This window comes from Microcebus murinus, chromosome 6, assembly GCF_040939455.1.
Source record: "Microcebus murinus isolate Inina chromosome 6, M.murinus_Inina_mat1.0, whole genome shotgun sequence".
In the NCBI taxonomy this organism is placed as follows: Eukaryota; Metazoa; Chordata; class Mammalia; order Primates; family Cheirogaleidae; genus Microcebus; species Microcebus murinus.
In genome coordinates, this window is record NC_134109.1 from 86,483,655 (window position 1) to 86,509,768 (window position 26,114).

Below are 26,114 nucleotides of genomic sequence, written 5' to 3' on the forward strand. Positions count from 1 at the left end.
AAAAGGCTTTACCTGCCTTTAGGGATTTTAAAAATTATTTCATATCAACTGAATGAGCTTAACAGCTAAATATTTAATATTGCACTTAAAACAGCATTTTTAAATTATGACATTCAGAAACCAAGAGTTATGTCATTCAGTTGGACTCAGCCTGGAATTATCCCTTTGTAATTATACTTGCATTGACTAATAAAAGATGGTTAGGGGGAAAAAAGATGGGAGACCTACGGCTTGCCAACGCTGTGTATAATTAAGGGAAGGGGGCATGATAAATCTTTTATAATGAAATTCATGTGCTCTAAGACAAGGACTAAATTTGATATTTGAAAGCATTTAAATCTGACAGTTTAAAAGTCACAAGATTAATTAGGTCACATTTCAGAAATGACTCTACAATCTGAATTTCTTACTAGCAAGTCAGGTTAATGACACCAGGCTCCGCTATTTTTAATAAGTAAAGCAAGGGGCTGACTCACACACGTTAAAATTCCTTCTAGTGGTTATACATTTGGCACCTTTATAAGCCATTAGCTAACAGACCGAGGCTAATTTAAATCCAGGAGACTTTATTTAGCCTCCAGAATGGCCCCTCCAACCCCAAGTCCATGCAAGAACACAAAGCCAAGGGGTAAACTAAAAAAAAAAAGAAGAGATTGTTTTATTGTGACATTTATGACATTGACCCCCTGTTGACAGGAATGACCGAGGGTAATCTTGGCATATTGCACATGCTGTGATGAAGGGTGCACTGGAAGTCCTCTGGCTGCTGAGGCTGTTTCCTGGTCCTCCCAGACCTCAATGCACATGTGGGCCAGTCACAGAAGTTTCATTACCACTTGGTGTATACATTTAACAAGTCTTTGGTCTTAATAAGCACCATTACAAACCCTCACATTAAGGGCATTATTATTCTAGTTTATAAATGTTTCAATGATAAAAAATAGCACGATTACAGTATACACACACTTAATTTACATGTAATGTATTATACTCATAACTGAGATAAGCTACTGAACTAACTTTGGTTGATTGAAATTAATGGAGTATTGGAACTGCATACTGGTAATTTGGTTTCTAAGTTGTGTACATATTACAGTGCATTCATAAATTCTAGTTTGAAAATTTACTAGCACCAAATAGATATTATAAATGGCCGACCTAGTATTTGTATTTGGAGAAGCAAAGTTTAAAAATTTGAAAAAAAATACAACAGTCCCTCAATTGAAAGCACATTCCTGTACGTCTGCTGGAAGGATGGCATGCCAGCATGAATGGCCAGCCCCCAATGGAAATACATGTCCCAGTTTTCAAGATCGACACGTATGACAAGGTAGCTTAGCTACACACACAAGAAGCCTGAGAAAGTGGTTGTTTGGAACTAGGGTAGTCACCTGTACCTTGCTTTTGTAATACAAGAATAGTGCTTATTTATACAAATTAACTTGGTGAAAGATTGTACCTATGATATGAAGACTCTGATTGGGGGAAAATATAGTTCTACCTATCTATATTTGTTTTTCTTTAATTATTTGGTCTCTGGTTGGTGAATTAATGAAGCAAAATCTGAATTTTCATCTTCAGATTATCACCCAGTTCACCACTGAGGTAGTCTTTGTCATATTTGTCTTCTAGCTGGTTAAGTTCTTTCTTTTTATAAAGTGGAGTACTACTGATTTGTAATGAATAGGTTCCAGCCACTGGCTTCTTCTTTGTGAAGTGGAGGTAGCTGATCCCTTCCTTTTGGTTGATTTTAAAGAAGCCATCTTCGTTTCCAGATTCAATCAAGTATCTGTTGTGATTCGTCAGAGTTGTAAGGGCTGGAAGGAGTTCCAGGATTCGGACCTTGTTACTGACGTGGGAAATGTTGAAAGCGAAGAGGGCTGTCTTCTCAACATCCCAACTTGCGAGACTCACGTTGGCCTCTCTCTCAGACTGATCCTGGAAAGACACATGGCAATGTGTTAAATGCAAGGTACATATGCCACTTAGTTCTCATAATAAAGAAAAAAGTGACTCAAATTCACACTAATACAACTTTCTGCACATGTGGCATTTATAGTTATTGAAAACGCACATTCATGAGGAACTTTGTTTAAACCACAAATGTGTTAAATTGGCACATGTGTGTAATGTTAAACTGATGTCAGGAAGAAAGCTTGAAATCACTTGTAGTTAGAGGTCTTCTAATGCTGTGGTCTCAAGCGTGGTCCCTAAACTAGCCGCATTGGCATCACCTGGGCCTCTGGCAGACATGCCGATGCTCAGCATCACCCACCCCAGACCTACTGGATCAGAAACTCCAGGGATGTCTCTTAGAAATCCATCTGAACAAGCCTTCTAGGTGATTCAGATGCACGCTCAAGTTTGAGAACCACTGCTTTAATAGATTATTTTCTTTCCAAAGTCTTATCTCATTTCCCAAACCACAGCAGATGGCCTGTAGCACCCATTCTAAGAACCAGTCTGTTTCAATTCTGTCCACTGACATTAAACCATCCCCTCCTGAGGACACACCCATGAGCCTACTTCCTGACTGTGATGATCTGCTAATGTTCAATGCTTTTCACCTGGCTTCTTGCTTGTCTCTCTGGGACCACATGTGCTGCAGTCTGTGGGCCCAGAGCCAGAGGTCTGGGTGAGTATCTGTGCATTTCTGAGTTGAGTGAAAGGCTGCAGCAGCCGTAGGCAAAGCAAACCAGGCTGCCTCAGCTCCATGTTGTTTTTGTCTACAGTCCAGGTTCCCTCACACTCCACATGGCTCTTTTCAGTAGAGGAGCCTCTAGCGCTCAGAGAACTTGGCGTCCCCATGGAAGGAGCAGTATGTCACTTCACTCTTCTGCCCACTTGCTGTCCTGGATCTCAGACCTTATCCTTTCAGCAGACTTTGGGTGGGTGTTTGACTCTCTTTTTGGCGAGACAGAGGAAATGAGCAAGCATGTGAAAATCTTCGAATGGCCACTCCCTAAAAGCAGCAAGAAACTGCAGAAAGCCCCAGTGCCTCTTATAATATGCAGGCTAGAGCTCAGGGAATGTCTGGATTTTTTCCCCCCAGGGGGAGCTTTTTCACACTCTGGAGCATCCTTGGAGGAAACCACAGGAATCTGGAAGGCCTTTCCACTGTAGGAGATGTCAGGAGAAACCACCTAATGACCTACCTCAACACTGGAGACACCTGTCTCGTTTGTGCTTCTCCTCTTCCTGCCCCGTTTGGGGTAGCCGTTGATCTTACACTCATAACAAGCCTCTGGGGACAGTGAGTTGTCATCCATTTCACCGCTGACAGGTGGCTCTGGGTTTCCCCGGCCCATGCCCATTCCAGAAACACAGTGCCTGCAGCAGAAGGGGAGCACAGACATTTTTCATTACAACAGGGAACGGGGTGGTGCTGCAGGACTTCAGGTGAAGCCCAGTCCCTGCAATGGGGACATTCAGCCCTTGAGTGTCTGTTGGATGATCGATCACCTGGTTCTGAGCCCCACACTGAGGTCCTCCGTGTTTGGCCTCTAACCCTCAGTTCCCTGGGTTTGTTGTCTTCTTTCTACTCTTTCTCTCAAGATCCTGTTTTGCCTATTTATTTGCACCACTCACTTTCCAGACCCAACACAGCAGGCATTTTGCAGTATTTATGCTGGGGAAGGGACACAGAGTGGAACAACAGAAGACCAGTGAATGAGGGAGTGAGCCATGTGACTTGGGAGGTTAAATAAAAATGTTTTTTTTATTAAATAATTTATATATACATTTATATAATTTATTTTAATAAATAAAAATGTTCTTTTTATGAAATGGGCTCCACAAGGGTGAGAAAGGTATGAAACGTCACTGTTCGGTTTCTTCCTCATTCACGCTTCTGAGCAATCACACCTTTTCTCTTTGACCTTTCACTTTTGCTGACACTACTGAGGATAGGAAGAAGAAAGCTCCAGATGATAACTGAAGGTTATTTCAGTAATAAGCTGTGAAGATATGCAATATAGAATATGCAAGTATAATCTATAACATGCATGTATCAGAGCAACTTGCCCAACTGTGGGAAACTGTTTCAAGTCATTCAAAACCACTAGGGCCATTGGCTCTGACTCATGTGAAGCCGGATAAACAAACCCATGCCCAAGAGAGAACTAGTTCAGCTGTTTTTCTTTGCCTTTCAGTTAGCAAAGCCAAGTTACAGAGGGAGGCTTGCATGTTTCACAAGTACCTTGTTTTGTTATCCTGCTTACTATTTCAGAGCCCACTTGGAATGTGTATTTATCAGGCTCCTCTTTCCAAATGTGTTGAAACAGTTGAATGGTCCTAAAAGAATCTTTATTTTGGGGCAGAGTCCATTCTAGTGATTTAGAGAAGCCAAAACTGTTATAAATGGGTAGATTTCCACTTACAGATCACAATGTAGACCAAATATTATTTATCTGTTTTTTTTAAAAAATAGTTGACCTAATCTTTATAACTCATTTTCCTGTATGCCCTTAGAATTCAAAATAAGATGCCAATGAGCAGACCGTTTGTTGTAACTCACAGCAATTTATGGGTTCCCACTATTTTCTTCAATATCACCAGAACCAACACATTTCCCTTCCTCTTTCTTTATCTTACAACACGAAATGTGTAGAAACAATAAAATGGATGAAACGATACATGCTCATCCTGTGTGTGTGTCTGTATACATCCACATGATGGTTAAATTATTGGGAGGTAAACTCCAAATTTGCAGGCTTTGGTTTCTTTCTCAGAACTCCTTTCCAGTATTTTCATACCCCAGGAGCAATACTTATAAGAAGTGTGACTACAAAATCCCACTGGCCAAAAGCCAGTTTGGAGTGTCACAAGTTTTGCTGGGAAAAATGGTTTTGGCATTAAACTATAAAGAATGAGTCTGTTGAGAGCCAGACACAAACATCTGGGAATTCGTGTCCTGATGCTGGCATTCCATGTGCTTCCCACGAAGCATTCTTTCACCTTCAAGCTTACACAGATCTGAAACGACTCACTTGATGTTTGTATGTCAAGAAATCAAAGACCATTAAATTAATAATTTGGGATAAGTGTGCATGTGTGTGGGGGGAGTATCTATGGATGTGTATGTGTATTTAATGTCTATGTGATCCTAGTTAAAAAGTTAAATTTGCAGTCCCTCTCAGGATAGCTAAAACTAGTTAAACACCCCAATCCAGATTAATTCAGCAGGGAAAAACTAAACTCTGAAAACTTAACCACAAAGCTTTTTAAATCATTGAGTAAAATAAAAATATGCCTTCCCTACCCTAACTCTTACACATACATACATATAATTTGATGATGTTTTCTATCTGGAAAATACAATAGTTATTTCAACTCTCATATTTAATGCACTTTTGATAATTTTTAATGTAAATTCAAGTCCAAAATGTAAAATATAATTTAAAATCCTGAAGGACCCTCAACAAAAAGGTATGTCTTTGGTGTGTCTTAACAGGAGCTGGCTAAGAAGGGATTTTAAGTCACGATAGAATCCTGCCTGCCCCAGGAGAACAACGGATCAGCAGTGTGTAGGGTGAGCCCAGTTCTGTCGTGGGCTGGCAGAGAGACAAATCACTTCCCCAAAAGATATGAAGATCAAGAAAATGAGATAGACAAGCCATATAGCAAGATATTTACAACGTAATTTTTTTTTTTTTGATGTTCTATAAATCTCCAGGAATCCAGATGCTCCCTTTCAGATAAAACCACCTAAAACCTTTGCAAAGCTAACTGGCATTAGTCCAGGAAATACAAAAAGCATGGTTCTTCTCTACAAGAACAAGTCATTTTGAGTTAAATTTACTTAATTGTATTGGGGATGAGAGAGTCCCCAACCACGACCAGCGAGAGCGGTGCTTACCCCTGGCCTATCCGGAAGTAACCGGGCGGACAGCCGCACAGGTAGCCGCCCTCGGTGTTGGAACAGCCGTAACTGCAGGGAGCCTGCGAAGAGCCACATTCGTTGATATCTTGGCATCCTCCGCTGAACTGTTCATACTGGAAGCCGGCGGGACACATGCACTTGTAGCTCCCCAGGGTGTTGTGACAGGAGGCTCCTCCACAAATGTGCGCACTGAGGCACTCGTTTTCATCTGGCAGGGAGAACAAGAAGACAGCGCGTGTGTGACGCCGGCCAGAGGCTGCCATTGAGGAGCGTGGTTTAGGACGCTTGCTGGGTGCTCAGGAAGGTGAGGCAAGCAGAGGTGGCTGGGGCGGGGGAGAGGAGCAAGAGAGAAAGATGTAGAAATGGAGGTGGACTTCTCGCCATGTTGTGACTGCGCGTGGCAGACAATCAAATGCACCAGGCGGAGAGCCTTAGAGGATGGCGTTCTGAGCATCTGCAGACTCCAGTTGCACTGGAAGCCAACGCCAAGTATCCTCTGCTCCATGTGAGCATCTGGTAAAGAATGATGGGCAGGTCCATAGCTAAGGGTCAGGGGTTCGGGGTGGGAAAGACGGAATCATGCAGTTCTCCGTGTCCTTGCTCCACAAGCGCCCAGCAGAAGGGCACAGACCTCAAAGGCAGAGGCCAACCACTTTCTTGGAGGCTCTTTTCCCTGTCCTCCTTTTTCAGGACATACAGGCCTGGAAAGGACTCATATCCTGCCTGAAGTGTCTGCTCCACTTGGACTTCCTTTTCACAACTGTGCAAAAGCCCCCAGGTAGTTGTTTTGGGGGATGAATAGTGCCCTGTGGTGTGTCTGCTCCCATCTCGGAATGGGCCCCTCCCTACCCAAACCAGCCTCCTGCCCAGAGCGTCTGAGCCATGCCTAAAGCTCAGACACTTTGTGTGTGCGTGTGTGGCTGGAAGAGATTCGGGGCAAACCTCACGAGCAACAATTGGGGAAAGCCCAGAAGAGAGACAGATGCTGCAGGGGTGGCTACCCGCTAGCCACCAGGACCTGCCAAGTCTGATGGTAAGGAGCAGGAAAAAGAAATCTAACTGTAAAAAATCAACTTAAAGGGAGAAAACCAGGAGTTTCTCATTATTTTCAACTTATAATTTCTGGAAATCTCCAATATATTTTTGTAGACCTGCCTTTGGAGGACAAGTTGGAAACTCGCTGGTAAGACATTTCTTAATTGCTGCAGCCCATTTTCGGGCATATGTTCATGTGAGTATAGATTGGCCTTCTCTTTATGTAGTGAACCCCTACTTCCAATGGAAGAGAGGAAGGGAAAGGAAATGAACATTCATCAGATGCCTAGTTACCGACTATGGCAGGATACGGGTGTTTCACATTCATTTACTTAACCTTCCTGACAATCCTGAGACGGAGGTATTACATTCCCTGTTTTACAGATGAAGAAAGTGAGGCTCAAAGCTCTTCCAAGATCTCACGGCCAGAAGCAGCAGGGCAGAAATTCACAGCCAGGTCTGTCTCACTGCAAAAGCCCTGTGCTTTCCTTTAGACCACAATTCCTCTCCAGAGACTGCCCCACACTTAAACTGGTACTTCCGTTCTCCTATAATTAGTTTTGCCTTCTTTGTGAAAGGAGATTCATTTATAAAGAAAAAAACTGGATTAAAAAAAAACTAGTTTATATTCTTTTTTTTTTTTTTTAATTCAAAAACAGGTGAGTAAAAGTGGTGGGGGCAGGATGGTTGCTTGGATATACTCAGCACACATTCTCAATCCTTTCCTCCTTGCCTTCTTCCTTCTCTCCTCTCCTTCCCTCCCTCCCTGCAGCTATAGGTCTGTGATGTCAGCTTTGTCTGTTTGAAGATCCTTTATATCCAAAGACCCTCAAGTCCCCACCTGAGGTCACTCAGGCTCCAGGGTCACTGAAATAGAAATAACTAAATATGCCACTGTCTGCGTTCTTTTCTCCTTATTTTAAATTAGGGATGAGGCATGCAATAGAGACCAACAGAGACCATGGCACTAAGCTCTATGGCAAACAAGGAAGGGAGAACCAAGAATATTTACTTCCCCCTGGGCAAGGTTTCTTCTCCTTGCCCGTGCATGTCCTCCCCATACCCTCTCCACGCGCTCTCAGTCCCAGGGGCTGGTCACTGCAGAGTGTCCACAGTCTCTGCTCCCTTGTCCCCTACTTTTGTCTGGGCTCGGCCATCTGTTTCCTCTTGAGACTCTAATAAAACTTGTAAGGCATGGGTATATGGCGGAGAAGACCCGTCAATATAGAGCTTTGAATTATCGTCATTTTTTTCCCCGAAGGGCAGAAATAAGACAAATGGTTAGAAGTTAGAGGGAGGAAAAGTTCATTCTTTATGAAAAAGACATTTCTAAGTACTAAAGCTGACTATACATAGATTGTGCTATCTTGTGAGAAAGTGAATGCCCTTCAAGGTATTCAAGCCACACTGGGATGAGCAGGGAGATTGGGGAGAGATTTACGTTTTAGGAAAGAGGTCAGATTAGTTAATCTCTAAGGTTCCATCTAACTTTGAGCATCCATCTGTTACTACAAATATCCCTTACACTCAGGAACTCTCCTCTTCCCCTTTCGCATTCTTTTTTATTTTATTTTGCCGTTTGCCCCCTTCCTGAGAATTTAATAAAATCTAAATTAAACTTGCTTATCTTGGTGGAAGAGGTGGGATGGAGTACAGCACAGGTTAAGATAAGAAACTGGCAAATGGTCAGTGCTTAGAGCTTGAAAATAGTATGTTTGTGCACTCACCCTTTTTATCAATATACAAACACCACAATTTGGTTAACATGTTTTCCACATTTCCTAATCTTTTCATTCTGTGCACCCTGGCTCCACAAAGAATTTTTCTGTACTCTAAAATATTTTTTTTTATTCTTTTAGTTGGTACTTAAATTGGTGAGCCTTTTGTTCTTTTTATTTAAAAAAAAAAAGACAATTCTGATTTTATCAAAACAGCATTAAAGTCTAAAAACTACTTATTCCAAAGCAGACTGAAACCTACCACTCTGTCCTCTAAACTCAAAGGTTCTAGCATCGGGCTTGCATTGTTTGTGATAGCTGTGGCACTAATGGAGTCTCACTGGGAACATTCCCAAATGCAAGATGGGCTTTCTTTTCCTAACTTTCCCTGGGGTAAAAACGGTTGATTCCATCCTCAAGCTGAACGTTTGATATTTACTTCTAGAAAGCAATGAAATCAGTGGCCCCTTACCCGAGAGCCAGCCATCTTGGAACAGTAACCTTCTGGCCACGTAGGAGAGAGGATCCAGAGAGGGCTGGTTTAAGAGATCTGTTCTACTCCTCATGGACACGGGGGACCATTCTAGCCCAAAGCCGTGCTCATTTTGGGTAACTTTAATTCTTGATATTTATGAGGGAGATTTGGCATTTTGGGGGCATTAAGAACACCAAAGGTCTTCTGACTTCTTAATCAATTTATTCTTCTAAAACGTTCAGATAGGAGAGGCTTCTTAATCAATTTATTCTTCTAAAACGTTCAGATAGGAGATGATCTTCACAGGACCAAAGTAGACTCTCTAGGACATTAGGGCATGGCCTGACCACCTCTACTATCTCCAAACGGAATGCTGGAAGAGGAGGACAAGTTACAGGAGTGACATACCTCTCCTCTTTTATATTTTCTCTCATAGCTCCAATTTCATTAAAGTGACCTATATCATGAGAACAGACAGGCTCATATACTGGGTGTTGAATCAACAAAGCTCACTCTGGAGGCTCTGTGGACAATGTCAGAAACCGATGATTAAAATCAAAGATCTCTCTGAGCTGGTAAGGAACAAAGACATTTTTTATGAAAACCAGAAAGCTAGTCAGAGAGCTGTGCAGTCTAAAATCGTATAGCACCGTGGTCACTTTAGTCAACCCTACATACCTCTGCAAAACTGTGTCTTATGCAGAATCAAACTAGATGGGAGAGACAATTTTGATAAGTGGAAACCACCAAAAGGGTGTCTTCATTTGTACTAAAGTGAAACATTGCAACGTGCAGCTTCCACCCAGGAAGTAGTAATTCTTTGAGTTTTTGCTAAGGAAGGCTCTGTACCCAAGAAAGTGGCAACTAATACAGGTCACCCAAGCACCAAACTTGAAGTGGTGCTCTGTAGACACCTGCTGAACGAGAGAGAAAATCCAGGAGAAGTGACACCTGAAAGGCAGCCCTAAATCAGGAAGTTAAGGGTTCTAGTTCCAGTCACGTCACCAAAAAGCCAGGCGAGGACACGTTACTTCCCTCCCTGGGCTTCTGATTCCTCATCAGTAAAACACAGGGCTTGAGCTAAATGGCCTCTGGTGTCCCTCCAAACTTGCAATGTTTCGATTCTCTCATTTGCAGTGAGTGTTATTTTTCCCATGACACTGAAGAATAAAAGATTTAAATTTAACGAGGGAGTCTGTCGATCTCTCTTAATTACCAAAACTATTTAGCAATCTGAAAAAACCTGCTGTGTCTACTGCTTGCACTCTGCCCCAAAGATGTGCAGAGATGAACAGAACCTACTTCTGCATCTTCAGGCCAAAAGTTGCTGCAAAAATAGCCTCCGGCTGGCTGATATTTTTCGGTCAGAAACAGGATTTTGTTGAGATGCGAACAGAGCACAAGTGTGGGCTGGGCTGGCTGGCAACTAGCAATGCCGCGGAAGGGCACGGAATGTATTGGGCGTCAAGGAATTCTGGGGGAGGAGGTGTTTCATGTCAGATGCTCCCAAAGCACCCTTTTTTCACGATTTTCTTTCTTAGTCAGCTATTTCGAAAATACGGACACTTCCATCTGGTTTCAACCAGGCTAGGGCAACTCTAAATGGGTATGCGTTTGTCGCGTGGATAATACGTTTAAGGTTTTTGGAAAGAAAGCAGCGCTTTGCCTCACGGGAGCTGAGAGCCAGGCATCTGGCGAGCGAGGGAGAGCTACTTGCCGACACACTGGTTCCACTGGTAGTGCTGCAGGTAGCCCTGCGGGCAGCTGCACCGGTAGCCCCCGATGATGTTCTGGCAGCCGTGCTGGCAGCGGTGGTTACCCTCACACTCGTCCACGTCTGCAAGAGGAGCAGAGTCGCCTTTAAGCCACCTGGCACCGAGGTGCTCTTTGAAGCCACATTTATCTGCATGCTTAGGTGAACGGTGATTCTAATAAGAAATCCAGCCCCTAAAAAATTATTCCACCACCAAAACCCTCAAGAATATCTACAGTGGAGCTGTTGCTAAGTCCAAGGAGAAAAGCATTCGGAGATCCCTGATAAAAAGCCTACAAATAAAAGTGATAAGGAAATTAGTGCAAAGCACAAAGTACTCTGATGGGATAGCTCCGTCAATTATTTGTGTTTGCTTTTTTTTGGGGGGGGGTCCGGAATTAAAAACCAAAAGGTGTCAAAGCTGCAATAACATCCTTTAAAAAATAACATTTACTCATATATTATCAGAAGAATTAATCCTCATATGTTTAGTCCACAGTGGGGAAATCTCTCTGTGCCTCTGGACCCAACGACCAGGAAATTAACGCATCAAATTCAGGACTCTGGCTAGCTGTTTTTCTTGACTGAGTTACTGCCTATTAGATTAAATTAATAATTGAGCCCCCAAAGCCTTGATATACTTAGGAAAGGCATGTGTTATAGACATGAGCATAAGATAAACAAAATGCATCTCTAAGATATGGGACCCTCACAAACTATTTCAGCTGGGTGTTACCCCTGAGCTCAGTTCTGATATCTCATAGAGGATGATGATGAAGGTACCAATGGATAACAGCTAAGGTCTCTACCCACCTTCACAGCTGGCTCCGGTCTGATCCAGTGAGAATCCCCGCTGGCATTCACAGGTGAAGCTTCCAGGAGTGTTCTGGCAAATGCCCTTAGACCCGCACAGGTTGATGTCAGAGGTGCATTCATTGTTATCTGTGAGAAGCAGTGGGACAGAGGAGGGGTTAAAATCCCCTAAGCTCTCTTGGTATTGTTTAAAAGAAAGTGAGTTGTTTCCACATCTTTGCAATTGGGAATTGTGCTGCTATCAACATTCGGATTTTCCTGGATAGAGCTGGAACCCATTCTACTAAGTGAAGTATCCCAAGAATGGAAAAATAAGCACCACACGTACTCACCAGCAAATTGGTTTCAGTGATCAACACCTAAGTGTGCATATAGGAATAACATTTACCTGGCGTCGGGCAGAGGGGAGGGGGCAGGAGGGGATGGGTAGATACATACATAATGAGTGAGATGTGCACCATCTGGAGGATGGACACTCTTGAAGCTCTGACTCAAGGGGGGAAGCGGGGCATGGGCAATATATGTAACCTAAACATTTGTACCCCCATAATATGCTGAAATAAAAACAAAAAAAGAAAGTGAGAAGGAGGACTCAGAGAAGGCCAAATAAGGCCAACAACTTTTCGCCTGCATGTACACATGTGTGCAAGCTCACATGCATGCACTCACACATTTTTGAGCTTTTGTTTTTTTATCCCAAAGGTAGAGAAAATAGAAAACAATCCCTTAAAGGAATAGCTATGTCCCGTATAGGGTTTTTTCCTCTTCCACTTACCAATGCAGGCAGTATGGTGTTGGGTAAACCCGGGAGGACATTTACACGTGAAGCCACCAATGGTGTTAACACAGAGGAACTGGCAGTTGTGCTGTTTAGTCGCACACTCATCAAGATCTACAAGAAAATGCAAGATGGGCATTTGAGTTGTGCTCACAACACAGGTGCAAAGACGCCACCCCTAGGAAGAAGCTCTAAGTTCTGATTTCTAAGTTCAAATGACCCTTGCCGGAACAGAGCCACAGCAAATGGCTAGGAGGAACCCAGGGGATAACAGTTTGAAAAATAAAACAAGGTCTCAATCTAGACAAAAATATATTGCTCTTTGGGGTATCCAAGGAAAACCCAATTCCCTTAAGTCAGAAAAATGCAGAAATTCCTCAACAAAGGAATTTCAAATAAGTTATGAGATTTTAAACAAATTACAAAATGAAGTAAAAGATCAGTGATTCTAAACATTTTCTAGAGCATCAAAAAGATCTATTTAAGGTGAAATATCAAAAGAACCGTTGAAGCTGGAAATGGATTTGCTTGGTTCTTTTCTGTTTACTGTTTTTAGTCTGCTCCAATGAGGAAGTCAAAAAACATTCTGACTTTTTTAGTTAGGAAATCTCCTTTGGATAAAACAAAATTGAGCAATCAGGAAGAAAACAAAAGAAAGAAAAAATTCACTCTGATAAGCTAAAGGCACTTTACTAATATTACCTACAGTATTTATTCGACATTATTTCCCATGTCTCAATAAAATCCTTTGCTTTCACCACGCCTCTTGCCTCATTGCCTCAACTCCTAGTTTCATTCTCAACTCCAGTGCTATTTTAAAAAAATCAAGAGATACAAAACACGTTCTAACTTTTAGTTGAATTTTAATAATTTAAAAATTGCTGTGTATTCAGGAACCTTTCTTTTTTTTTTTTTTAGTGGTTTTATTTTGTCACAAATTCAGCCACCAGGCACCCACCACATGCAGAACAGTGTTGGAGTTGCAGGTCACTTGCTGGCTTTGCTAGTGACTGCTACTGCTCCACTGGGCCAGTTCCTGCGTAGGGGACCATCTGGAGTGGACCTAAACCCAGGGAACCCTCCCCACACTTGGGCCAGTGCTGACTTCTCTTAAAACGGAGCCCGTCCTCTGCTCTTTCCACTGCCCCGCCGCTGACTGATATAAACTCTCTGTCCTGCTTTCTCAGAGCCCATAGACCACCTTCCCGCCTATGATCCAAGGAGCTTTGCTAGAGCATCAATGCATATTTGCTGGAGCTCACCTGCAAACAGGTGAGGGAGATGACTCGGTGATTTTTTATAACACTATTTCATAAATACAACACATTGAGAATAGCAACACTCCCTGTGCTCACCTCTGAGCATGCCTTTCCCTCTTCTTCTCTCCTCTAGTCCGCATCCAACTCATCTCTCATGGAGCACAATGCTGGGCCCATTCCTCCCAGGGCCACCCTTCTAGACCTTTCTTCTAAGTTTCAGTAGTACACATATCTGTACCACACATTTTGATATGTAGTTATATATGCCAAGTGGGTGGAATAATTTAAACTTTATGAGTGAAAAATAGGAGAAATACACTTAAGTTGTGAGTGGATTAATTATAGAGTTGTTTTTTGTATTCCTGTAAGCATATAGAACCCTATTGATATAATTAATTACCATTTTTTTCTGTGTTAGTTGCTAGAAACTTTTGAGGAATTTTCCACCTTCATAGGTTGGAAAAATGCTGTGCATTTGTTTTGTTTGGTACAGATAACATACACAATGAGAGATATTTTCCCCTTGAATTTGGTTCTTCATTTCTACGAATAGACATAACGCTTTGAGTAATAGCCTCACACTGCCTAGAACTTACTGTAATCCATGGATGTAGAATAAGTGCCATATTTGAGAAGAAGAAAGCTTTGAGCAACTCTTCATTGAAGATGGTCAGAATTTATGAGCAGGTCTCTCAACTTCCTCCCCAAGAACTACAGGATTATATAGGATTTGTGCGGCGCAGGGGGGCCTCTGGCAGTTGCCTGTTGTGTCATCCTCTGGGACATGCCTCTTCACTTACCCCCTTTCCAGACACAGGAAAGAGGTTGAGGCCCTACTTGTCACTGCTCTCTGCTTCCACTCCACCCTACCATTTCCCTTCCTTACTTTCTGTTTTCTCCCTCAAAGTTTCACAGCAGGACAGTTTTGTTCCGACATCTGGTCGACCTTTCCTTTTCCAAATCCTTCATTTTCTAAATTATCATAAATTATGACTCACTTCCACTATTCCCTCAATATGATGTTCCTACTGTAGAGGAAGATGTTTACAGAAGTAAATTTACACCAGAATAATTTTGCAAAGGGTAACTTCTGGTTGAGAAGGGATTTCCATCTAAAGTTTTGCTGTTTCTTAATTCTGTGTGATATTTATGTCTCAGGGAAACTCCTAGAGGGCAGGAAGAGCCTTATTTTGTAGAACAAAAAGCTGACACAGTATTTAATTAGGCACGATGTCCTCTGGGATCATGGCACTGAATATTCTGAGGCAGGACTTTGCTGGAAATCTGGACTATACGCTTGTTGAACAGACAGCATAAATTACAAAAAGAACAAGCACAGAGGAGGTGACCAATTAAGAATGTGCCTCACTGGGGCCTAGGAGAGCTGGGCCTGCTATCCCTGAGACCCTCGTGGATGGGCCCTACAGACGTCCATGGGGCATATAGTGTAGACGGCTGCCTCCACTGGTCCTTTATGATGTCCCTCTCTTAGCCTCCCTCCCTCCAGCAGAGGTGGTGAGTCCCACGGAGGCACCAGCCCCAGAGAAGCACCTCTGGCAGGTCTTTCAGCTTGCCTGTGGATTCCTCCCAGGCACGGGAATGCAGCCACGTGTCAGGTGCCAGGTGAGCGGGCAAGAGCAAATTCTGCATTACCTTTGCAGCTCCGGCCATCCTCTTGCAGAATGTAGCCTTTCGGACATGAACACTGGTAACTCCCTTCTGTGTTTTTGCAGATAAAATTGCAGGGTTTGGGAGCCTGGTTGCACTCGTTCAGATCTATGATCAAAGAAATACAGTATGATGGTCCATCTAAGAAAGTTATCTACATACTAAATATCCACAGGATCTAATGAAGAATTTTAGGTTTGATGAAGGCAACTGGAAACCCCGTGTAGTCTTTGATCATTGTCCCATATTTGCCTATATTGAAACTATAAAGGCTTTTTAGATTTTTAGCTTGGGGATTTTATTTTTATTTTTTTGCCGTCATCTAAAATTTCCACTTGGGAATAAACACCAGAAACAGAGCACTTACCTACACAGGAAGTCCCAGTTATATCTGGAGTGTAGCCAGTCTTACAAATGCAATGGTATGATCCTCTGTCATTGACACATTCCCCATTTCGGCAAACATCATGAATAACCTTGCATTCATCAATATCTATAATTTAATAAGCATAAATTAGAATAAGAAAGATATTATAAAATGGGCAACATTCATATGTAGGAGTCACTTCAGGGTAAATACTGATAAACTGAGCTACTGTATTATGGACCTAAGAAATTAAACCAATGGGACGACAGCATAAATTTCATATGTAATGGTAGCTACACTGAAAGGCAAACCAATTATCAGGCTGGAGGATAATCAGTTTTTAAAAAACTGATCCTTTAAATTTATATTGTTTTTCTCTTTTGGGTCCCTGGAACCACCACCCCATTCAGACATGTTTGGCTTCTTGCTCCATCTCACGCCATCAAGCTTGCCTCCTGCTGACATCTCGTAAATGAGTCACAGCAGTGGATTCTTTGACAAGGAAACCCCATCTCCCCTCAATATTGCATGTTCAAAATAAGAAGGGAAGGTTTCTTTTCTTTTTGCTTTCTTTTCTTTGTGTTTGAACTTCATCCTGAAAAATACTGAATTACATAATATTGGGGAAATGGGATCAACTTTCCTCTTCTGGAGAAAAGGGAAACAAACCAGGGCTCTGGGGTGGGTGACAGGGCTGGGTTTTTGTAGCCTGCAAAGGAAGAGAGACCCTCACCTATGGCTCCGCCACTGGGAGAAAGATTGGTCAGGGGGCATTGTTGAGCATTAAAGCCACCTGACCCACCTATCTCCTTGCTGCTTGGTGCCACTATAAGTACTTATCAGCCCTTGATTGCCAAATAACCATTTTATACCAACAGCTGGCGGGGTGCCTGACCTTCACAAGTTTACTCTGAAGTGCAATTTAGCATACCCTCGCTGTTCTCAAGAAATGAGTCTTTTCCACCATCTTATTTTTCAATGCTCCAAAGAATCATAAATTGCTTTTGGCCACTCCATGTTTTCTGTCCAGTTCTGTCTTTGACCACATCCCAATGCCATTATTCTGCCTTCAGCTGCATCTTTCTAAGATGAACCAAATCCTTCTTAACCTCCTTCTTCTCTTTCACTTCCAAGTCCTTCCCAAGGAGCTCAAAAACAAACAACCAAACACCCCCAAACCCTCTCTCCTTTCCTCAGTCCTTTTATGAACTAAAAACCAACTGTAGTTACTGTCGGTAAACATAGGAATCAAGGGCCTAGAAGTCTTCAGAGTTGCTCCAGACCTCTCAACGGCCTCCTCATCCTTCTCTAGTTCAAAGGAGCTTGTGCTCTTTCAATGCACTTGTGTTTAACTTCCCAGATATCAGCATTATTTATACTTCCTTTATGCAATATATTTTAGCCAATTTTATGAGTCAAAATATGTCTTGGTGTACTGGTTTGGGAATGTAATGATCATTTATTTCAAGTGAGCTAAAAAATTATATTCTGGGCTGGGCACGGTGGCTCAGGCCTGTAATCCTAGCACTTTGGGAGGCTGAGGCAAGTGAATTGCTCAAGGTCAGGAGTTCAAAACCAGCCTGAGCAAGAGCCAAACCCTGTGTCTACTAAAAATAGAAAGAAATTAATTGGCCAACTAAAAATATATAGAAAAAAATTAACTGAGCATGGTGGCGCGTGCCTATAGTCCCAGCAACTTGGGAGGCTGAGGCAGGAGAATTGCTTGAGCCCAGGAGTTTGAGATTGCTGTGAGCTAGGCTGATGCCACGGCACTCTAAGCCTGGGCAACAGAGTGAGCCTCTGTCTCAAAAAAAAAAAAAAATTATATTCTGAGTAGCTAACAACGAATAGCAAATTTCTGTTTGAAAACTTGAGGACTCCCTGTCATGCAGAGGCAGGGATCCAAGCACACACAACTTCATCCAGTGGACCAAGGACACTCTGCCAACGTGGCCTTGAATGTCTGAAACACCACAGGAAGAATTTTGTGCAACTCAACCTAGGAACACACTGTAGATTCCGTATGCTCATCTGTTTTTCATAGAGAAACCAACCCACAGATTCCCTGCCAGTATTTCTGGACCGTAGATGAAGTACCTGCTCCATTGGTCATGAATCCTCGGCCGTGGGGGCAGAGTTTCTTGAAAGCCACGGTGCCCTGGAAGGGGCAGATCTCACAGTGGGGCCCCCAGCCTCTGCCTCCGTCACAGCAGCATTCAGACTTGGTGACCGGGTTCCGGTTGCTCGAGCCGATCTGACACATGTTTTGCAGCACCTCTGTGAAACAGTACCCTTCCCGGTTGTCTGGAAGGGACATTGCATTGCAAAAGAAGATTTTAGGAAATGGCATGAGCGTAAGAGGGTAGCAAGAATTTGGTCAGATATAAAAACCAAAAAGGATGTAACACTTTACCCTGGCTGAGAAGGAGCGAGAAGGGAAAGCTGGAGACAGCAGTGAAAGAGAAAGGATGGCGTCTGAGGGAAACAAAGAAGAGACTCAGTAAGTAGGCAGGAAGGCACTGGCCTAGACGAGCTTACACCCTATCTGCTTCCCAGGAATCCGGGGGAACGGTCATGCTGTAGAGACAGAGGGGCAGAGAAACATATGGAAACGGATCCTGATCACAGAGGGCTTCCAGAGGCAGCCAGGAAAGAAATTCCACACAAGTGATTCAGTGATACAATTAGCAAAGGAAGAATTTAGCTGCAGGGTGGTGCTAAGCCCAATGGACGATCACAGCCACTAAGTCATCTCCAAAATATGAACATTTTTCATCCTCCCTCAAATTGTGGCATTTTCCTTTATTTCGAATAGGAGACGTGGTTTTCAAGCGTCCCAGTGTGGAGGCTGAGGTTACACAGGTCGCAGCTGAGCGCACTCACCGAGGCACTCGTCCTGGGCGGGGCTGGCGGTGAACCCGTCGTTGCACTCGCAGGTGTAGCTCCCTAGGGTGTTTAGGCAGCGCCCGTTCTCGCAGATCCCTGGCTTGGTCTGGCATTCGTTCTCGTCTGTTTGGTTTCATTGAAGGACCGGAAACAAAAAGAATCACCTGACTGTTATAGAAGGATGGATTCCCTCCCTCCGTCCCTCCCTTCCTTTCTAATTTAGTTTGAGAATAGCTAATCTCTTCCTATCGTTCCAAATTCAGAAGGTGTAAGAGGGTATTCAGCAAAAATCCCCCTTTCTTCCCTATATCCCAGCCACCAAACTCTCCTCCTGGGAGGCAACCAATGCTGCTGCTGATGTCTGACGTCCCCTTCCAGGGATGGATCATGCATATAAAAGCAAATACATACACACATGTACTCTGCTCTCTTAAAAACACAATTGATAGCATTTTTATATGTTTAAACGTAGACGGTAGCATTTGATGCACACTTACATTTTCACTTGACAAAATTTAAATCTTTCTATATTAGAACAGAAAGAGGACTCCTAAAAGATTATTTCAAGTGAAGAAAGAAAAATCTGAAGAAATATTACAATACCTCAACAGAATAATGTCTTTAATGGTCAGTGCTGAGCTGGGGGAGTCTATCTAACCTAATCTTCAGATTCAAATAGATTATGTTTATTGTAATAGTTCAGCAATATTATCAAGAAATAATAAACCATAATTCAGTCTCCCAGGCTTTTTTAAAAAAAACATTAAAATATCTGGAGATTCTTAGGATTGTCTGGTGATTATTTAGAAAGATCATAAATAATTTGCTGAGGTGCTTCCCATCATTTGAGAGGAGTTCAGAGTCCCTGATTTGGAGATCTTACTAGGAGAGGCAGAGAGTTGGAAGGTGACATCCAGAGCAATGTTAAAGCAGGTGGTTAAAAATCCTAATGTCCAAGCCACCCCTAGACCAATTTAAACCCCAATATGTGAGGTTGTACCTGAGCTCCCCAAGTGATCTCGATGTGCAGGTGTGGTTGAGAATCCCTGACCAAGGAGGATCCAGTGTGTGATCACTCATCCACACACTTTTTTCTGTGTGTTGAAATTGCTGTTAAATACTGTTTCAATCTGTATCTTACAGAGTGAAGGGGCAATGGGATTTTTAATCTTCTTGGCTGGCACCATAAAATATACTCTACTGATGTCATTTATATTTGAAAAAAAGGAAGAGGATGCATGTAGGCATTTTCCAATAATTTTTCTCTGATAATTATTATCTAAGCAGAGGTCAGAAAACTTTTTCTATAAGTGTCAGTTACATAATAAATATTTTAGGCTTGCTCTGTGCTGCAACTACTTGGCTCTGCCATTGTGGCATGAAAGCAGCCACGGGCAACAGGTAAATGAATAGTTACACTCATATTCCAGTAAAACTTTATTTATAGGCCGGGCGTGGTGGCTCACGCCTATAATCCTAGCTCTCTGGGAGGCCGAGGCGGGCGGATTGCTCAAGGTCAGGAGTTCAAAACCAGCCTGAGAAAGAGTGAGACCCCGCCTCTACTATAAATAGAAAGAAATTAATTGGCCAACTGATATATACATAAAAAATTAGCCGGGCATGGTGGCGCATGCCTGTAGTCCCAGCTACTCGGGAGGCTGAGGCAGAAGGATCGCTTGAGCCCAGGAGTTTGAGGTTGCTGTGAGCTAGGCTGACGCCATGGCACTCACTCTAGCCTGGACAACAAAGCCAGACTCTGTCTCAAAAAAAAAACAAAACAAAAAAACTTTATTTATAAAAACAGGTGATGGGCTGGCAGGCTGGAATTGGGCCATGGGCTAGAGTAGTCTGCCAACCTCTGGCCTAAAGCTGTGGTTCTCAATGCTGGATCCATATGAGAGTCAGGTGAGAAGTTTTAAAAATTACCAGTGCCTGGACTCCGCTCTAGACGAGATGAGATTTTTCTGAAGGTAGATCTCACTGGTTTAGAGATACTCCTGGTCCAGAGGGACCTGGCATGTGTACTCATTGTTAGGGCACTAGTAGCAAAGCTGAGTCAATAGGGAGGCATTCCAGTGTGTTGGAGAGAACTGACCCCCAAATCGACAATGGAGTATACAAAGTAAAGGGAGGGAACAGATCGCTGTTCCAATCTTGGCAGCAAATTGATCAAGAACGTAGGGAAAGGCCAGCTCAGAGGAAGAGAATGACAGTGCTCTTGGAATTCATAAATGATCAAGTGGCAAGGAGACCACCATGGAAAGCCAAGACATGAGGTAAAAGAGGCGAAACAGCTCTGGCCAAGAACGCACTGCCACAGGGACTCAGAGCCCACGTTCCTTCTGTCTGCTGTCACTTTGAACTCACTCAAAGCTCCTTCCAAGGAATCCTCTTACCTACGCAGCCTTCCCCATCAGGTCTCCTCTGATACCCGGGTCCACAGATGCACATGTACGTGCCGATGAGGTTCTTGCATTCCATTTGTTTCTCAGCACAATCATGCTTTCCTTCTTCACACTCATCCTCGTCTGTAAAAGATGTTCAGGCACAACACATTTGTAAAAGGAGCTGCATTAATTGCCTGGCCTTTTAAACACAAAATGGTAGTAAGTAACCAATTTTCATCTATGTTATTTCAATGTTGGTCTGTTGGGTGTCGATGCCTTAAGAATGGAGAAGAGTCTCCTAACTACCTTTGAACGTGAAGAAATTGCTCCCTAACTAGCTGATAACTTACTCTTTAAGAAGCATGGTTCTAATCATGCCTTTCCCTCTACTCCCTTTTTATACTCCTTTGTTGAAGCATGATTTTATAATTTGTTTTGACCAATCGAACTAAAAAGGCCTTATATAATTATAATACAATGATATATCATAGCATAATGGTAATTATAACAGCATTACAATCATAATATATGATAATACAATACTTAGAATTACAGTCATGATGGATTAGAATAGAATAATGAACCAAAGCTTCCATTGTACAGTAGTTAAAACAATATATTATATTATTTTAATATGATAATGTTAATAAATATGTCATAATATTAGAATAATCATTATATAATAAAAGCTTTGATTTTTATACTGTAATAAAAACCAGGCATCTACAAATATCTTATTCTCTACTGTTTCTTCCCCCCTTTGTTTCCTTTTTTTTTGGTGTTGCTTGGCCCTTCCTCAGTGTTTACTTTCTTTCCTAGTGCATTTCCTTCTTTATCTTTGCCTTTTACATGCTCTGAGCTGAGAAATTTGGAATTTATCCTGCATGTGATGAGGACCTCTCACTTAGGAAATTCCCTACCCTCAAGCAAAACGGTTTTCAAGCCATCTTGAGAAAACAAGTGTCTACTCATTCAGAATCCTGGGAGGAGCAAATCCAAGCTCTTCAGGGGCAAACTCCATGATTACCCAAGCTTGTATAATGGAATCTAATCCAGTGCTTTGGAAATTGCAGGTGTTCAATGTGCATTTTTAATGGAAATATTTTAACTAAAGTAGACTCCATGTGTTACCCTATTCTTGAAATAGAATACTTTTTAGCAAAGGGCATTTCCTCCCTTTGTGTTCTCACAGCATTTTGTATATGCAGCCACCATAGCATTTATCTCACTGTATTAAGATAATTAATTTATATCTGTCTCAATCGAATGTGAGGAAATATCTTTTTTTTTTTTTTTTTTTTTTGAGACAGAGTCTCGCTTTGTTGTCCAGGCTAGAGTGAGTGCCGTGGCGTCAGCCTAGCTCACAGCAACCTCAAACTCCTGGGCTTGAGTGATCCTTCTGCCTCAGCCTCCCGAGTAGCTGGGACTACAGGCATGCGCCACCATGCCCGGCTAATTTTTTATATATATATCAGTTGGCCAATTAATTTCTTTCTATTTATAGTAGAGACGGGGTCTTGCTCTTGCTCAGGCTGGTTTTGAACTCCTGACCTTGAGCAATCCGCCCGCCTCGGCCTCCCAAGAGCTAGGATTACAGGCGTGAGCCACAGCGCCCGGCCTCTTTTTTTTTCTTTACATCTTTAGTTTTCTAGAATGACTGTAATACCACAGGCATGCAATGCACAGTGAAAACTAACATAGAGGATCTGCAGTGTAGCCGTTGACTCAGCTAGATGATGCTTCAAGGTACAATTTAGGGGAAAATGTAGCAGTGACAATCCCCAGATTGTTCATAGACTACATATGTTCCTCAATTCTCAGCTCCTCCTACTAATGGAGGTTTTGGGAAGACACCTCCCATCACAGATAGAGAGCTTCCAGGCTTAGGTGACCTTGAACACGATGCCTCACCTTTGCACATCCTCCTGTCTTCTCTCAGGACATACCCAGCGGGACATTTGCATTCATAAGATCCGTAAGTGTTTACACATCGGAAGGCACAGAGCAGAGGATTCTGGGCACATTCGTTTATATCTGCAGCAAAAGGTAGTAGGAAAGTAATGGATCATGGACATCAACAACAGAAAAGGAACCTACTTTTACCAAAAGTTGAAATGATTCATTGTCATAACCATGGATGGACCAAGCAGTCTCTGATTTCTAGGGAATTATAAAACGGGTTGGTTATTTTATATTTGGTATAAACAGGGTGACCATACATCCTGGCTCTCCCAGCACAGTCCCGGTTTATGCTTATTGTCCTGGTATAATGATTAATGATTATTTAAGCAGACAAGAAATTATAGGTCCCCTTAGATATAGGGGACTTTTCTGAAATTCTGGCTTTGAAGGCTCAGGTTAACCACTTGCCATTCCCTACAGTTACATGGAGTGGGGATCAATTTTACCGCATTCAGCCCAAACAACTGTGGTCAGAACAGAAGCTGACCCCTCCATTATCATTAATAACCTCCCCTTCCCCCTACAAAGAGGCTCCCGTAAACTAGCACTTATTCTTCTGCCCAAGCAAATTGTGTTCTGATCATTTTACTCTTAAATACTTAGTTTACACAGATGCCCAAGTTCAAACTTTAAATAGACGGGAATGACTTTACACATCAATGGACAAAAGTGAGTTCTAAGGATTGCAGAGCTTGGCACCATCAGAATGTGTTTTGGAAAAGCAGGGCTGAAACAGGCCATCTCGCCTGTCACTCTGCTTCCATGGCTAATGGTTACGACTGAGAACATGAGGGAGAACCCGGATCATGGCTTAGTCACCACCTTTAAAGATTCACCACCAACTCTGACAATGGGTATGGATGGGTCACAGCTCCGATGAAGAGCTTGCTTCAATACCAACTCTAGCCCCTGCCTTCTCTTCCCTTTCATTCTTAGGCCAGTATCAACTGGAGAGTGTATCAGATCACCTGGGTTGCTGCTGGGCTCACTCTTAAAAGAGAGTCTGATTTCGGAGGTCTGGGATGAGGCTTGAAGATTGGCATTTGTAACAGGTTCCCAGGTGATGCTGACGCAGCTGGTCCAGAGACCACCTTTAAGAGCCACTGTTCTAGACACCCCCTCCCCCTTTCTTTCTTTCCATACATCCCACCAGGCTTACAGAGGGACAGTTTTCACATGCTTATATAGCATAGGTAACATTTTTTTTTTTATTGTGCTTGCTTCCAGATGTGTACAGGATGTTGGTTGGTAGTTATCTCAGTGTGTGGACATTTCTACGAACAGAAAAGAGGAGAAAAAGAGAAAAGAAAAGGGAAGGGAGTGTAGGAGACAAAGGGGGATAAAGGGGGGTGAAATAAAGAATAAGAAAGACAGTAGTAAACAAGACAGGAGTTGCACTCAAGCCTAAGTAGTAGGGAGGCACCAACAAGAACTCTGTGTGACATACAGTGTAACTGATGCCACGAGCCTCCCTGCAGAGAAGAGGCCACACAGAGAAGAAATGATGGAACGGCCCATCAGGCCCAGCTGTTCTTTATTTTCTGCACCCTGAGGGGCATTTAGTAGTAAGACTTGTAATCCACCGACTGTTCCCATGACTGGGACATAGAGCCAACTACTCTGTGTTCAAGAGGCTTACCTTCACACGTCATCATCGGACCAGGCTCAAATCCCTCCTCACAGGTGCATTCGAAACCTCCAATCACATTCTTGCAGGTTCCATTTCCACAAGGATTGCCCACAGAACATTCATCAGTATCTGCAAGCAACCGGGAGGGGATCCGACACATGATGAATTGAATTAAATTGGGCTTGGACTCAGTATCTTTCATTCTGTCAGAGTACTTTGATCTGTAATGCCTTGTTTAGTTCTCATTCTGTTCTTGCAAGAAAGGAGTGTGCAGGCCGGGCGCGGTGGCTCATGCCTGTAATCCTAGCACTCTGGGAGGCTGAGGCAGGCGGATCATTTGAGCCCTGGAGCTGGAGACCAGCCTGAGCAAGAGCAAGACCCTGTCTCCACCAAAAATAGAAAAAATTAGCCGGGCATGGTGGCACATGCCTGTAGTCCCAGCTACTCGGGAGGCTGAGGCAGGAGGATCACCTGAGCCCAGGAGTTTGAGGTTGCTGTGAGCTAGGCTGACGCCACGGCACTCTAGCCCCTGCAACAGAGTGAGACTCTGTCTCAAAAGTAAATAAATAAATAAAGGAGTGTGCATGTCTTACTACCACAGTTTGGTGGCCGTGAAATTTGACTAGCTCAGTGGCAGTGACAGTACCTGGATATCTAGCCCCTACAGTGCTCTTCTCTGTGAGTTTCTCCAGCCTCCCATATTATGAAGAAAATCTGCTACTAAGAGTAGATGATCTAAGGGTTAAAACCAGGCGCCTACCACCAGTCCAAAGTTTCTGCTTGTTTAAAGTTAGAAATACATCTCCAGTCTGGCCTTACATTACATCACTCTCCAAGAAGCCTTAAAACATGATGGATGTTTGCCAGATATAAAATAGAAGACTAAACTTACACAAAATAAAAGACCCTAGGTTAAGCAAAATTAATATACTAAATAAAATCAAGATTCAAGTAGATTTTGTTGATTCTGTTGAAACCAGATGGTTTACATTAGTCAGAGAAAAGGCTGGAAAAAAATATGTTTGGGGCATAATTTCTCTAAACAACCATGGGGAGAGAATAATTCTTCTCAAGGAGACCTAAAAAAATATACATGCCTTCTTTCTAGCCCATCCACCTAGAATACTCACTGCTCTTAACTCTAACATACCCTTGGGGGTGAGTATCTTCCCTTGGGAAAGAAACAATTTTGAGAAATGCATTGTTATTTTAGCTGTCTAAGGGACAGGAGAGTGATGACTACCATCAAGGGTTACATCTTATGCAGAGGTTCTGACATCAGAAAGTGAAGGCAAGAGGGCGTGGTAGGGAGACCCTAGGGTAGGAAGTTCAGGCCGTGTGTATGCGGATCACTAACGAAGATTCCAACAAGAAAACACCAACAAATTTGCTTCTGTGTTACTATTAAATCACATTCAACTCTCGAGAATATTACTTCTCCTTCACATTAATGAAAATCAAAATACCACTGATTTGTTTAGAGCTGCAAGGGTTAGAAAGTA

General features: G+C 42.8%; 1 protein-coding gene across 1 annotated transcript in view; it reads right to left on the bottom strand.

Moving 5' to 3' along the window:
- Positions 1–629: 629 nt before the first annotated feature.
- The window catches only part of FBN1 (fibrillin 1), a 235,036-nt gene continuing 209,551 nt past the window's right edge, over positions 630–26,114 (bottom strand). The window contains exons 54-66 of the mRNA XM_076004337.1: positions 24,622–24,741; positions 22,932–23,054; positions 21,030–21,161; positions 18,631–18,756; positions 17,845–18,051; positions 15,748–15,873; positions 15,366–15,488; positions 12,451–12,567; positions 11,676–11,804; positions 10,827–10,946; positions 5,858–6,089; positions 3,156–3,330; positions 630–1,938 (exon numbers count right to left, since the gene is read on the bottom strand). Of these exons, the coding sequence (XP_075860452.1) occupies positions 1,549–1,938; positions 3,156–3,330; positions 5,858–6,089; positions 10,827–10,946; positions 11,676–11,804; positions 12,451–12,567; positions 15,366–15,488; positions 15,748–15,873; positions 17,845–18,051; positions 18,631–18,756; positions 21,030–21,161; positions 22,932–23,054; positions 24,622–24,741 (2,120 nt within the window). The 3' untranslated portion in view covers positions 630–1,548. The remainder of the gene's footprint in view (positions 1,939–3,155; positions 3,331–5,857; positions 6,090–10,826; positions 10,947–11,675; positions 11,805–12,450; positions 12,568–15,365; positions 15,489–15,747; positions 15,874–17,844; positions 18,052–18,630; positions 18,757–21,029; positions 21,162–22,931; positions 23,055–24,621; positions 24,742–26,114) is intronic.